This window comes from Pezoporus wallicus, unplaced genomic scaffold (genome assembly GCF_028554395.1).
Source record: "Pezoporus wallicus isolate ANWC-B61680 ecotype Strahan unplaced genomic scaffold, APGP_CSIRO_Pwel_v1 contig_3365, whole genome shotgun sequence".
Classification (NCBI taxonomy): Eukaryota; Metazoa; Chordata; class Aves; order Psittaciformes; family Psittacidae; genus Pezoporus; species Pezoporus wallicus.
The window spans coordinates 1,953,189-1,969,550 of record NW_026640883.1 but is presented as its reverse complement, the minus strand read 5'-3'; the positions used below and the strand labels follow the sequence as shown (position 1 = coordinate 1,969,550).

Below are 16,362 nucleotides of genomic sequence, written 5' to 3'. Positions count from 1 at the left end.
AAGGCAAAGGCAAAAGCTGCTTCTCAGAGCTGTCAAAAAGCAGTGGATCTCCGGTTTTCTTAAACATATGAAACAAGGAAAAAAAAACAGACAAATTTCAGATTTTAACAGCCTGATCTAATAAATCTGTAAGTACTAGCGTGGCCTACTGGAAAAAGTAAACTGCACTTGGCTTTGTGTAAGTTTACTATACCATATTTAATATTGGCCTGTGCATTTTGAAGCTAAAAAAAACCCGAAACCCCCCAAAACCAAACCTGCATGATTGTCCAGTATCAAGTATACAAACTTCTTTTCAAAACACAGGAAGGTGTTCTTTAATAGTGAATTTCAGAAAAAGAATCTAATTAATCCAATAAAAGAAAGCATGTATTCTAACACTGTCTGTTGATAAATATAATTAAAAGTTTGAATTCAAAAGCAAATAGGAACCTCTGCAATATTAAGCCACGACTTTTACAATAAATCACATTAGGCCAGTGAAGGAGATGACAGCCTCCACAGATCTGGAAATTACAATGAGCCAGTCATAAGCAGTGCACCAGTCCTATCTACACACTTGAAAATGTGGTAGTAAAAAAAAAAAAAAACCAAAACTATAGAGAATTTAATTTTTTTAATTATAGATATGGTTGGTCCAAGGAATTAAAAACCGAATAACTGCAGCTATACCTGCTAAAACTTGTTGAAGTGAGTGTTACAAAAGAACTATTCAAAAGATAATGACAGGAATGTATCTACCAAAGATGATACATGCTTAGAATACAGCTATCAGCCAGAAATCTTCCTGTCTGAACAATGTATCATAACTACCTATTATACAGTTTCTTCTACTTAAGAAACATTTAATGCTTGGAAAACCATATTGAAACAGAACCGTAGATAAAAGTGCCTCTACTTTCTACAAGCAAATACTAGTAAAGTGGAACCCAGGGTTCAACCCAGACTACTGAAGCAGGTCTTTACGATCCTGTGGTCTGGTGCTGCCCCTGTGGCTATACTAGTTTTGGAGCAGTTTCCATGACAACTTCACTCTTTTAACATCATCCTTGTACTTCAAACATATTGTGGTTCTTCTGTTTCCGCCACAGTTGGTTTCTGAGGATTCCAGAAGTTATTCTGGGGAGTGGTAGGGAATATAATTTTCATGTTTAACCTCACGATTCCCTTCACATATTTTCATTACTTCTGTGGTATTCTGTAAACCAGTTAACCAGAGTTCCCAACCCGATTCATGTGTTGTGCCAGGAATATTTATATACATATTTGAACATTATCATGGCTGAGCTGGCCAGTATATGCAAAGTAACTAAAACAGTCCTTCAGAGGAAACTTAGCAGAGGATATTATATCAGATTTCAGCATCTTTCTTCTAATTTAAGCAAACCCATTAAAAAAAAACAGAACAAAAAATAAGAAGAAAAGATTACTAAATGTTGGCAAGAAAATATCCAAAATATGCCATGTGGTTTTATAATGACACATCATTTTCCTTTCTCCTGTTGTGTGATAGCTCACATAAAAGCAAAAGGGAAAAACAGCTGGTAATATAGGGGGAATGTTTGTAACTAAAACAATAAGTGGTGTTACAGGTGTAAGACCAAAGGACTGATAATTTTTTCCCCAAGTTCAGTTATAACAACTGTACATACCATTTGCAAAAGCAGCATTAAAATACACCATTCTGCATTACAATTAACTCCTATACTTGAGAAGGGGGAGGTGTGACAAATTAAGATTTATCCCTGCAGTGCTAAGCTGCTTTGCCAGTATCTTTTATCTGCAGAGGACACTAACAGTTGCTGGCAGAGGTTTTCTCCTTTTCACCCAGCATCAGACAATGTCAGCCCCAAACTGACTTGCAACTTCTCAGGAGAGACAGTAGCCCAGTGTATCCTCATCTTGGATTACAGATACCCTGCAGTTATTTATTCAGTATTGTGTCATTAGAAAAAAGAAAACAATGTTTACTTCTTAATTTACAAATTTATTTTGGTCACTTCATCTTAAAGTTAAGTCTTTATTCCAGCAATAAACACACCTTTATTCCAGATGACGTAAACTAATGCTTCCAAGAAATAATGATCTCAAGAAATAGGTTTTAATCAAACAATTGCTAATTCTAGCTGTACACTACAATTTCAAGACAACCAACAAGTGAGAACTGAAGGTCTCCAAATGCCTAATTTTTTCTTTTTTCCTGAAAATTACTATGCTGCCAAGTTGAAAATTGAAAATTCTATTTGCTCTTGGTAACTTTACAATTTGTGTGAATACAGGACTTAAGAATCCTCTGATACCTTTACTTGAGACGATTCTACATTATAATCTAGCTTCTAGTTATTTAATATCTCTAAGAATGCTTTATTTCACTTGAGATCTAAGAGCCAGTGCTTACTCCTGCTAACATCTTTCCCTAAGGAGACATTTGGAGTTGTAAAAGCTAACTCTAGCTTTCTGCAGATATACCACGGACTGTTTTAGCTTCCTGTCATCTTGCTTACTAGAACTTTATAGTGTACAGTCACAGATGTACATAGATCACACTAGATTTTTTTTACTGTTTCTTAATAAATTGGCTAGGTCAACCCACAGTTCCTCCTTTCGCTGCTCCTTGGAGTCAGGTTACAAAACAAAACTGGGATCTGCTCTGCCCAGAGCCTTTAGCCAGCTCAGCTGTAAGATGGCTACAGCTGTTCGCTGAGCCAGCACAGCTATTCATATGTAACAAAAGAACAACAACAAAGAAGCACATATCTGACTTGAGCATAGAAAATTCTGCCTTTCCCAACTGGAAATGAACAAGTCAACAAAATAATAAACAACAAAAATGACAACTACTTTGAAGTTCAAGAACCCTTCAACAAAGGCCTTCTGACACGTTACTAGGGAAACTACATAGTCATAGAGATGAAATGTGGCACAGCCATTAAATTAAAACAAAAAAAATCTTGGTGTCAAAAAAGTAAAGAATAGTATTAAAAGCTCTACATTTCATACAGCAGAAGGAAGGCATTAAAGACCTACACTAGGACAATTTATTTATTGTCGAAGATGATGGGACGTAACAGATGTAAGTTAAACTGTCATTTAAAGTGTATACATCTTACTAGCTGAAAAATATGGGCAGTTTGGGAAAAAGTTCTGTATAATTTGATACTGCAATGTGAACCACATTCATGACTTGCATTAAGCACACCTAAGTAGCCAGAGGAAAAAGATTAAATGAGACAAATGAAACAAGATGAAGCATTACCAGCCCATTTAATTCTCTGTCCTGCTAAAATGAACAATAAATAAAATATACTTCATATTTTAAAGGGAAAAGTGTAAGATACACAGGCAGTTTAGGATTCAGTATTTTACAAAAAAGACAGTTATAACAGTGGGAAATGAAACATGACTACATCAGTAACATATTAAAACTGGCAACAGTTCTTGCAAAACTATCAAAGCATATATTCTGTTTCTCCATGCATGTTCTAGTCTTGTAAGATGAAACTTCCCCTATTTCTGAAGTAACAAAAAAGGAAGTAGCTTTTGACAGCTTTCATAAAAAAGCTGTCCAACATTATCCCCGTTTTTTAAGTAAAATTGTTACAGAAAGCAGTTAATATTCTCTTTATGGTAATTCTAAAAAGAATGGGAAATTTAGAATTCTAGAGGGAAGTTACTACCTCCTTACGTACTCATCTTTAAAACAATATAACAGAAACCAACTGCAAAGACAGCAATAACCACCAAAGAAATCAGTGCAGTTATGCCAATGCCTTTCAGCTCTCTTCAACATAAGCTAGTTATTTTCAAGTAAGTTCTACAATGAACTTTATCAATCACAAAATTCGCTATGATGTTGTATGTGCTACTTTACACTTGTGCGTCACTGACTTGCCAGTAGTCTTCTTCTGAGTCTTAAGTAATAACCCCAAAGCTACATACCAACTCACAAAAAAGTGAAATCTTTCCACACGTGAGTTAGAAAGGTTGCCTTAAATACAGTTTATAATGACCTAAGCTATTTTTGTGCTGCAAGTATGACATCTCAAGAAATGGGAAAGCACCATCTGAATAAACATTTGGTATCCCTTGAAAACTGGCTACTCAATTGCCACAGAAATAGCATCTTGGGTTCTGTAAGTAAACTTCATTTGTATTCAGCACAGTAGTGGAACATGTTGCTTCTGATGCTGCCTTTCACATTAACTGGTTTGTAGGGGTAGCATGCTGCTGATGATAATCTTTTTCATATTATGATACAGTTTTTGCACTTGCTGTTTGCCACTTTACTGCAATTCATTCAGAATTTATTTAATATGCTAGTGATAAACACAAATGATCAAAGGAATAACTGCATTAATTGATAAAATTATTAAAACCAAATCATGATACTTTGACTGTCTTTCCAGAGTTTGATGCACACAATATGCAAAGGGAAAACAGTTGCTTTACTCATACTTTTGCAGCTTAACGAAATTGTGAGCTTCTATCAGTAAGAGATCTTCATGCAAAGTAGGAACAATGTTCTTCCAACATATAATAATCTTTCAACCTATCATAATAACATTAAACAGTTAAACAAACAAGATGTTCAAGAGGAAGTGCTGTTCTCATCTCTTAATAGTGTGGCAATGTTACTTTAAATGAAATTATGAAAGCTTTATTTTGCCCGTGTCCCCAAGAAGTGACAGCAATGAGCCTGCACCAGCACAGATGTTAAAAACGAAGTAGTTTTCTCTTTGACAAGATTTTTTCCCTTTCTCTTACTCCTCCTTTTCTGTCGTGTTTATTTTTTTATTCTTTTATTAGGCTGAAGGCTTTTTGAAGCCAAGGGCTATCTTTCGTAGTGTATTTATACAGGGAGAGGAAATGCAGAATTCCATTCCTCTGGGAAAATTATCTAGGCCATTTCTTACTTCAAAACACTGCTCACTCCAATTCAGTTTCTGTACTTTCCTCATATAGGTAAATTTGGTGCCAAATAAGAAGTCTTATAAATTTTTCATTCTTTTCTAGCAGTTGTATGTCATGCCTAAAGTATAAAAAAGAATTACCACCCGGAAAAAAACTGGGAGAACAAGCTTTTAGTATATTTCCAGTTAAAGATATGTATATATATGTGGTGGCCTATATATGTGGTCTGGGGTAATGGCTGGACTTGATGATCTTGAAGGTCTTTTCCAACCTAGTTGATTCTATGATTCCACATAACAAAATTCTTTTAGGATGAGTGCCAGTGATGCAAAGGGACAGAACTACTGGCCGATAACACCAGCAGCACCATTTAGCAAAACTGCCTTTTATCAGTACTGTTGCTAACAATAGATGATTTATACAACAGGTCTATTTTTCCCTTTGTTCTTACAAAACCACATTGATCTGACATACCTTAACAACTTCATGATATGCCACCCTGATGCTTCCTTTTTATACCTATTTAAGCCAATGCTGACATTGTCCTGTCATTTTACCCTTATATCAGCACTGCCACTTGTCTGGCCCTCCCGTGAGCTGATCTGGGAAGCCAAGGAGATTACATGTACAATCAGCTTTTGGGTGGCTTAGTTCCTTGAACCAGATCATCCTGGGGTTGGCAAGCACCAGAGCTGTCACAAGGAAGTAGGTGGGAAAGGGAACACACTGCCAGAACTCTGGCTGCATTGACTAGCACTATGAGAAACTGCTGTGGAAAACAGTCTTGGTAAAGACCAAGCCACTCATCATTCAAAAGTGCTTCTGTACTTACTAAAGCTATTGAAATGCACCACTTTTGAGAAGATGTGTTATTGACTGTTTCACTTAGTATCACAATTCCATACTGATTAAGTGCTTTCCAGAGAATCAGAAGAATCTTCTTCGTATTGCACTGCCTCAAGGTAAGGTCCCATGCCAGGCCACTAATAAAAACACTAAACACTAAGGAGTTATAACAGCATCAATAAACATTGAACCACCACATATACACAGACATCACAAATGGAAGAGTTAAGTTTGAACACTTGCTTATTTTTCTATTTTATTTTTAAATGTTAGGGGAAGTGTGTGGTTTGTTTTTTATTTAACTGCAACAAGCCAATTCAACAAACAACTTCTAGGGTTGTTGTTAAGCTGACCAGAACATCTATATTTACTACTGAAAGATAGGTTAAAGTTGTGCTATATACAAAAGCAGAGGAGGCATTTTCAGGTACCTCAGTTATCCTGTAAATCAATAGGAAACACTTGACATTTTTCTTGTTTATGATGATCCTTAAGCTTTCAGACTTCCCACCCAGAGAGCTAAAAAATAGCAGACAGTACTTCCTTCTTTCAGGTTACTTATAAACTTGGCTACTGCATTCACTTCACTACTAGTTAAAAACTACTTGGAAAGGGTGAAAGGATAAAAACAAGCTTGGCTTAACTTCAAGAGTACCCATTTCTCAACATTACTGGAATGATTTCAGTTTGCTTGGGGGATAATTCCTCTTCAAACTCTTCCAACCGTATTTCCCAGCAATGATCACAGTTTTCACAGTGCAATGCAGTTGCACAGTGGTTCTGACCCATGACTATCAAGCACCAAAAAATAGAACAGTTGCCTGAATGGTGAACTGAAAGATCTGTGGCATCCACAGAAGTTGAGCAAGTAAGAGAATGAGAGGACAATTAAAATCATTAAAGGGTCAAGCAGTTGTCTTATAAAAAGCAGACTAAAAAGGCTGGGCCTCTTCAGTTCAAACAGGAAAAGCTGAAGGTGGGGCAGGAACATGACTGAACTTTACAAAACGAAAAAGGGAGCATATGAATTGAGTAAAGCCTGCCTGAGACAAAGGCTGTGAAGGAGATGAGGGTTTACTGCAACATGCTAATTCTTGCTGAAGGACTCGGCTGACATTACCCCATTAAGGTTTTCCTGCCTTCTGATTACAGATTATTAACTCTTTTCCTGGTAAAGTACTGCTTAGATATAAAAGCGAAAAGTCATCTTCTATAATGAAAACTTAGACATGTACTAGAGAAAAGCTTTGGTTTCACAGCACAAGTCTGTGTCAAGGGAACCACCACCTACAAGATAAAGAATAAATTCCACTGCAAAAGGTCTTACCAAGTTATACTGTATCATTAACAAATTTATAGTAACTTCCCTCAGAATACTGTTCTCTGAATCATGGTTACAACTAAATACTTCTAGAGACAAAACCTAGTTCCTTAAAGTCCTTCTTAAACAAGAAAGTCCCAGAAAGATCTAAACTGTTCAATGAGATATGAATAAAGTTAAGGGACAGTCTTCTCCAATTCATTATCAAGCTAGATGAATACCAAAACGATTCTGCCTTAGCACTGGGATTCATCATTGCTTTCATACTAGGTAAAACTATTTCGATGTAGGCACAACCGAAGTTGTAGGATAATGGCTCTCCCCAAACCTTCAGACTGTACAGTTGCCCTTCCACTCTCTGCTTACCCTCTCATTTTGAGAAAGTGCATTAATGCAACTTCAGAAAAAATACTTTCTAAAAATAATAAATTTGCTTTATTTGTTATGGCCTCCTTCAGTTTCAGGTTTCTCTGAAACAACAACCAACAGATTATTTTTTAAGACTGACACCTTAAGGTAATAATCACTTAGTCCTCTGTAGTGAGAGAAGATTTAGCAAATTTTAAGTTCTAATCAATAAATTGATTTGGCTGTGTCGTGGTTTAAACCCAGTCAGGTAACTTGTTCACTCACTCTCCCCCTTACTTCCCTCGCCCTACTCCCAGAGGGACAGAGAGGAGAATCGAAAAGATCTTATTTTTTTCACTTTCATACTCTTCTCCATAGAAGAATCAGTAAAAAGTAAAAATCATATCACAGAATAGCATGCTTCAGGTAATTAGAACCTTCTTAAAGCCAGATTTTGGGTGGAACTCGGTTCAAACATGAATCTATGCTTGAACAATTTCTTCCTCTGGGCTATAGGTAATTAACTAAATAGAAAATGGCTCCAAAATATAAACATGGCTATGTAAAGGGGAAAATGTTTGTGTCTTTCTCTTAGCTTCCAAATCATCACTCATGCTTAGCTGTTTTACATTAACCTCTCTATATAAACACACGCAGTCTTACAGGATACTGCAAACCACTCTTAAGCTAAAAGAGTGAAAATAAACAAGAGAAATCCATGACTTCTAATATTGTAACTTGCTTTCACATATATTTAGAATTGCTGTAAGAGACATTATATCCTCCTGAAAATCAAATGTGATACTTTAAGGAGGTACATTAAGTATACAAAGAATCTTCCATTACTATTTTATTGTGGATTTTTCACTTTAGTTGCTGCTGCATGTACTTCAGTTGGTTTATATCATGAATGTAGAGCATATTCCACAGAAAATTTGAAATGCCAATGGAAAGTTAACATTTACATTAAAGCCTTCATTTTTGTTGAAGTATGAAGTAGCCTAGTACTTTTTATTGAATATTACTTCGCCAATTTTTATTGCCTGACACCCTCCAAACATATTCTGCAAATACTAAGTCTGCTTTCTCTCAAAAAAGATTCATTCCAATTTCTGAGGGGAAAAAAATGTGTTTCCACATAACATATTTGAGACATATTTGGCAGTTGAAATGTCTTTCAAGAATTCCATACTGTTATAAAGCCATTATAAGTGAATTAGAGGGATTGACAATATGTATTTTACATGGGTTTGGACAAAAATTATAAAACATCATTCATTTTTTTCATTCAGTCTGCTTTGTTTCATAACTTCAAATTTCTTGACTTTTCTGTCACTGAATGCTGACAACTGGAACAATCCAAACAGTGTCAGATGAAAACACAGCACAAGCATTGTATTTGAATAATTTGGAAACTACAGTGAAGTAAGACAATGGGCAAAAGAGGTGAGGCAATACGAATGTGCCAATTCCATGTATAATCTAATTAAAGATTATTGGGGGAGCACAAGGAAACAAAGACCAAAGCAGTATTCATAAACCACAATTCAGGAGAGGGTCTCAAGGAATGCACTTAAGATCTCAAACCAGATTGTTTAATTACATGATGCCTCTTTTTACACAGACACAACTGTCATTGAAGGAAAATGATGTTTATACCTCACGAGATTCTCAAAAGGTGGGTCATGGCCCATGGAAAACATAAGGCCTTCATAACTGCTTTCAGTTAAAAAACCACCCAAACTGGGAACTGTGGCATTTGCAAATACAAACAAAAAATAATTTCTTCAATGTTGTTTATGGGGTGGTCAAAATGAGAATTTGAGACACCACCAAAAGAAACTTGTGATGCACTGCTCTGCAACAATAGCATGTATTACTGCTTGGAGGATTGTATTACTGGAGGACTACCGCCTTGCCAAAGATTAAGTTCAAAAGGTTTAACCAATTTGTCTACAAAACCTGTTAAATAAAAAAAAAAAAAGGCAAAACCAAAACAGTAATACCACTATATTTTTTTAGCTCCTGTATCAGGATTACTTAACGTAATAGACTGCATCTTAGATATGAAGAATTATTTCATCAAATTAGAACAGCTTAAAAAAGCTTCACTCTGCAGTCTATTTGCCATTAAACAGTCACATTTAGTTTATACCTCAAATCTAAAGGTCTACTCTCCAGACAAGAAACCAGCAGTCCAAGCACTCACACAAATAGTTAGCTAAGAAACACGAAATATCACAAGACATGAAAACAAACAGGAACTTTTATAAAGATGGATAAATAAAATCACATGATTTCCTATTTACTTGAGGGTTTAAAACAGGTCATATAACCGTGCCCACACCTTGGAAAAGATGACTCCCTTACCAAGTAGTGATCATGAATATTCTATATTTATTCTCCACAATCATGTCTGCAGTTCAATTCTGAATGCAACAGACAAACAATACATTACTCATAAGTATTGTGATGGTGACTTTAAGCTAAGCAACTTAAAGGTGTCCAAAAAATGAGACACAAAACGTGCTATACTTCAGGGTATTTCCTTGCTACAGACAAAATGGAAAGAAGCCATTTAAACCAAGAAGATTATCTCAGTTTATGATCTACAGACAACTTTCTTGCACTACCTGTTTCCTCAGAAAACTTAGAGTGACAACAGGGTAAATAGCTTTGTGAAGCTTTCCCCTTGACACATTTGCCAGGGTTTAAACCAGTGATACAGCCTTTTCCTTAGCTGGTCTCCTCAACATTCTAAAACCACAACAGTGTGAAAAAAAAAAAAGGTAAGACTATAGTGTAACTCACCAAGCTGATCAGGAAGACCAAAATCGTTTGTCTTCTATGAAGAGTCACACATCTTTTCACCTAGACCATGCACAACAGCCCTAAAACACTCAGGCTACTCTTACAGAAATTTCTGTTCTTAACAAGCTTTACCTAAAGTTTTAGTTCCATTTACTTAGACTAAATATTTAAAATTGAACATTGCCATCTTAAATATTAGCATCTTGAGAGTAAATCGACTCCCTTCTCTCCTCTATCTACTAATGCCTCTATGGCTAAACAAAGCAACATAGCATTTAAGTGAGTATTATTAATTCAGATCTCCTGGGGACAACTGCACTACTTTACCACTCCAGTTTAATCAGAGGTCAACTTATACAGTCAATTATGAATGAAAATAGATTAGAACAAAATGTATTTAGTATACCAAACAATTTTAATCAAAATTGCCAGAAGTTCTGCACCGATTCATTTTTATCTATTAAAATTTAATTTAGGACACTTTCTCCTGCTTTGGCTTCCAAGTCTGGGCTATGGTAGAGTCATAAAACTTCAGTATTTGACTTCATTGAAAATTTTCAAACATGAACTTATGTTCCAACTAGCACTAAACATAAAGGATTTCAAATGAACTCAAGCAATATCCTTCCACAGGAAACTCTTTTCTTACTGGAATGATTATGAGTTCCAACAGCTCTAACATTCTTCCAAAGAATTAGTGGAGCTAATGACACCAGGTAAATCAAAAGATAAAGAGCAGAGAAAAAACAGCTTATCAGTGCTTCAGCTTAGATATTAAGTGGTCAAAATCTACTCCTATGAGTGTTAAGTTACAGCTATAGAAGAAATCCACCCTAGCAAGCAGCATGAGATGTTAGTATCATTAAGATAACTTCAACTTGCAATATCCAACTGGAGGGATTATTTAAAACAGTGTGCTGTAAGGCCACAAAACCTACAAATTATGAATGCTCTGCCTGATTGTTTTCAGGTCAGACTAATTAAGTTTTTTCTAGGATTAGAAAATAAGTTATGATGTTAGTGATACACAAAAAGTACTTCTAAGTACCACCAACTGTGAGTCCACATTTTGGCATTTAAAGGAGCGAAGGACACTATCATTAAATTATGTAATTGGTCCAGTCTCATGAAATCAGTATTAAAAAAAAACCTATTTGTTTCTACCTGCTGTAGAAGACATAATGGCAAAACCAGGCTCTCCTGTAAGTCACATAGCTACATTATAGGTAGGATTGCTTTAAAAGCAGAAACAAAGGCCTAACTTATATGAAGCAAAATCATTAGTCTATTGGACTTGAAGAAACACTAATATCAAAAGTCCACTATCATTTCCCAGAGATGAATTTATATTGGCCACTACTATGAATATAAGTATATATGAATACTTAATATATTTATAGTTTTCAGAAGATAATGCATTTGGGTAATGCTGTTCACCATGATTATGGCTATCAGCTTTCACAACATCTTTTCTCTGAACCTAAAGAGAAAGCAGAACAGACTTTTTAACCAAGCATCAGTTAATTACTGAGAGTTAGAAAACTTGTCTTAGTGACTTTAAATGAAATACAAATATTTGATTTTCCAAATTCCCATGAGAATCTTGTATATATGATGCTTCCAAAAATCTTAGATGCAGGTAATAAATGGGATGCTATAAATGGGCAGAATATTCCAATTTAAACTAAGATGCATGAATACAATTCAAAACCAAACAAGTACAAGGGATTCCTGAATAGTAATTTGTTGGTTCCTATTAAAATGCATATATACTATACATTCCCTCTCTATACATATAGCCTATATAGATACCTTATGTAAGATACTGCCACATATATCCTGTCCTGGTAGAAAACTTAAAATGAGTGTGTACACATATACACAGATGGTACCTCTCACTAATTTCTTTGAAAAGTATCCTCTAGTGAAGGGCTCATAGATGACACCAACTAGACACTAGGAAAACGCCTTTCTGCAATTTAAGCGCTCTGACTACCAAAAAGGCTGAGAAATACAGTCCTGGCACTTCAAGAGATTAACTTAGGATGGTATCTGTATGATTAAGACTCTCAGACAGGAACTTTAGCATGAGCAGAAGAACAGATCAGGCTTTTTAAAGGCCTGTTTTCACACCATCTGGATATTAACTTCTGTGAATTTAGAAAGTAACTTAAAGCAGATGAAAGTCTAACACCTACTTATACTGATTTACCTTAAAGGAATGTTTACTATGTGCACTGAATTGATACTGGATACAATAGGGCAATATAACACAATAAAATAGCATAATATAATAAATGTAACTAACTTCTAAAGAAAACTTACTACTATTAACTTAAACACTAGGAGCCTATGATTTTTCAGGCAACTTAACCTGATCAAATCCAGAACTGTCAATCAAACTGTCTTTTGTTTTTTCTTTCACCAAAAGAAAAAAAAAAAGAGAAGAATATTTTGCAATCTAGCTGGTCACACTTCAAAGCTGAAAACAGCCTCCAACGTTAATACTGTGCTTCTTCAGCGGCTGTCAGAACCCTGGCAGTCCATTCAGTAATTCTAAATAATTCATGAAAGGCAATTAAAAGACATCAGAAAAAAAGTCTATCATCAGCAACCTTGAAATTCTCTTTACAAGGGCCATCACCTGATCCTGAAGTACTGCAAGGGCCTGTAAGTTGAAAAAGGATGGAAAACCACACTCGCCAAGAGCAAAAAGAAAACAGCCTAAAAGTGGCCTCACTGAAGAGGCTGAAAAGGGCTAGCAATGAAAAGTCCTACACAACCATAAACCTTTGGCATCAGTAGTCTGCAGTTACACAGCTCCTCTGATCACAACAGACTTGCCACAGCAGTTGAAACACTGAAGAGTATTTCTAAACATTACTTAGTGAATACAAATGTATGAACTGTCAGAGCTAAGAAAGCTTTAGGAAACTTAAACAGCTTCAAAGGAAATAAGCTTGTCAATTTGGCTATGTTATTAAAAAAACAAGCAAGACCCTTGTAGCTGGTTGGGAAGAAGGGGAGTAAATCACAAGTTTTCAGTACCCTTAAAGACATCTGGATACAAAACTAGTTATCACTAGACACAGCATTTTTTAATGCAAAAAATTTAATCAGGTAAGCTTCATAGTACTGACAGGATATTTTAAGAGTTGCGTTTGAGTTTTTATTTTAATATTTGATAGTCTGTCCAGAAGGAGAGTTACATAACTAAACCAAATACTTCTCTACAGGAAATCATAGCATGTAACCAATCTAACCTATTTTTTTTATTAGAAGCCCAAAGCATACAAAGCCTTACTTATCTGACAATCCCATTTGATCATGTATCTGCCAAAACTCAGTCACACACCAACTCCAAGGATCTTAAACAAAGGCAAATACAGTTTTGCCAAATCTGATACTGGGGTGTTGGGTTTTGTAGACAAACAAAAACCCCACCGCACATGTAAAATTAAACCACCACCCCACTTACATTACTTAGGCAAATTCTTTAAATGTTGACAGTTTTGTTCTAGTTTCCAGCTTAGATTCCAAAATTTGAGAAGGTATTGAACAGCTTTTCTTGCAGCGTCTCATCCAAGGAAGTGTAACCTACCACACCTTAGCTTTCAAAACAGTTTCTTGCCAAGCATGCTCAGATGCAGGAACACAAGTACAGTTAGTATCTATGCATAATCCTCCTCCTCAAACTAGATGGAAACAAAATGAGTGCTGCTGACTACATGCACTAGGAGACTTCTTTTTTTTTTTTAAATAGGATTTGTTTTTTCCCTAGGAATACTAGTCGTTTCTAATTTTCATGAGTGCGAGGTTCAACATGTTTACTAGTGTAACTCTATGTCATTCTGACTACTACAACTTTAAAAATAGGATTTAAACAAAATAAATCAATTTCATCAGTTAACACTGTCATTTCCCATACAGAAATAAATCTCAAAGTGAAAAATCATATCCAACTGGAAAAAACTGTTATGACACACAAAGCACACTGAAATGCAAGATTTGCCAGCTGTCTTGCTCAGATATCTTCCTCTACAGACTATGGCTTATACAGACATGTCTGCAGACAAACATGAAGTGAGAAGAGGTTTGAAGATGGGTGAGGAAATGCATATGGGGGAGAAGAACACATTTATTATTGTAGCTTTGAGGCTTCCCCAGTCATCTCTAAGGGACAGCATTTTATTCACCAACAAGGAATCAAAACTCCACTATGAAGTTTAAAGAACTTTTAATCATCTACAAGTGCCATGAGAGACATTATGTTTTTACAGTCACCAAGTTTTATGATAGAGCAACTTCAGACATATTTCCCTGTCTTTTTAATAAAAACCAAATCTCTTATCTTCCACACTAGCATGAGAACCACCATCTAGACTACAAATTACACGAACATAAACTAGATGCTCTTATAATAGGACACTGACAGAAATTTCTAGGATGAGAAAACACCCCACCTGGCATTCTGAACTGATTGTGACGCTTTTGCTCAAATTTACAAACAGGTAACACCACACTACAATAAAATCTAAAGTAGTTTCTAGCAAAAACAGCACAAGTTTTGAGTTTGCACATTTCATAACCTCTCAAGTGCAGTACTCTAAATAGAAATATTTCTTGACCTAATTAGCTCTCAGAGACACTTTAACTGCAATTCTTTCTCACACTATTTTTTTCCCAATCTCAAGAACCTGTTCCAGGGTCTCTGTTCACGTCAGTTCCCCAATTCTCTCATGTTTATCCTCCATGATGTTTTTTTCCACACTACCCCTAAATCAAATGTGGAGTGTTAATACCCTTTTAGAAAAAGGAAGAGTAGCTAAAGATTTGCCTGAAAGCTACAGCCTTGTCAAACACTAGCAGTGTTATAACTATGTCATTATGTTCTACTTTGCTTGATAAATTCTAGATAAGCATCCTTAAAAACACTACTTGTGCCAGTATACTTAGAGATAGAAAAGTCAAACACCTAAGAGAAGTAAGAAGATCCAATACAGGAATGCTGCCACGTAAAGCAAGCCAAGAGAACACAACTATTTAATTCAATCCCAGATGGAACAGGAGAGGAGAATGCCCATTAAAAGCAACGTGAGCTTGGCCCTATAAACTACTCACGAGGCACACAAGTCAATTTTCCTGTGCACGGGCTTCCTTCCGTACAGAAACTTAGGAAAATATTAAATAACTATGAAGGTCACACCTAAAATACAGTCTCTGTAATGTCAGAAGCCACGCTGCGTACACGAGTCCAAACCCAACAAAATACAGGAGAAGCGAGCGATTCCGCAACGGGCAGGGTGGAGCAGAAGGCGGGACGATGACCTAATAGGTCTTTTCTATCTTTAGTTTCCTGAGGCTCGGTGGACAAGAGGCGCCTGGATCAGGCTCTGCTTGTCCCCCAGCACCCGGGCACATTCCCCCGGTCGGGAGGACACAGCACCTACCGGCCTAACGAAGTTCTCCAGCCACCTGATGCTTACAACAGGTATCCCAAGGTGACAGCGCTTGCAGACAGGCAAGCTTTAGACAAGACTCAGAAGCGATACGCTGGTCATATTTTAGCAACGAGCCATACAAGCGGTTCGAGTTTCCTTCTTGCCCTTACCTTGAACACTTTACCGAAAGCACCATCTCCCAGCTCTCCTATAATCTCCCAGAACTCCTCAGGGTTCAAATCCCTCTTGACGTGCTCGTATTGTTTCTTCTTTTTCTCACCACCCAGCTTGAAGATCTTCCGAAAGTTGAAGAAAGACATCTTTGCTCCTGCCGAGGGAGGCCAGGCGCGGGCAGCAAGGGGCGGGCGGCTTCTGGGGGTGCCCCCTCAGCCCGCCGTCACCATCCGGGGCGGGCAGCGGGGGTCCTACGGGCGCGATCCCCGCGAGGGCCGAGGGCAGTCCTCACGCCGCCTGGGAACCCGTCGCCGCCGGGCGCTGAGAGGAAACAACCCCTCGGATCTCCCCGAAGGGGCCGGGTCGTCGACGGCAGCCGCAGCGGAGCTCTCCCACGGCGGTCTCAGCGGTCCCTTGCCTGCTCGGCCGGGCCGGTGACCATCGCGTCAGCAACAAGTGCCGGGCTCTCTCATCGGGACGGAGCCTGAGAAGAAGCGCGGCGAAGAGATC

General features: G+C 37.0%; 1 protein-coding gene across 4 annotated transcripts in view; it reads right to left on the bottom strand.

Annotated features, from left to right (window-relative positions):
- The window catches only part of SLK (STE20 like kinase), a 48,726-nt gene extending 32,364 nt beyond the window's left edge, over positions 1–16,362 (bottom strand). For all 4 annotated transcript variants that reach the window (XM_057421092.1, XM_057421094.1, XM_057421093.1 and 1 more), the window contains exon 1: positions 15,849–16,362. In XM_057421092.1, coding sequence (XP_057277075.1) covers positions 15,849–15,998 — 150 coding nt within the window. In that variant the 5' untranslated portion in view covers positions 15,999–16,362. The remainder of the gene's footprint in view (positions 1–15,848) is intronic.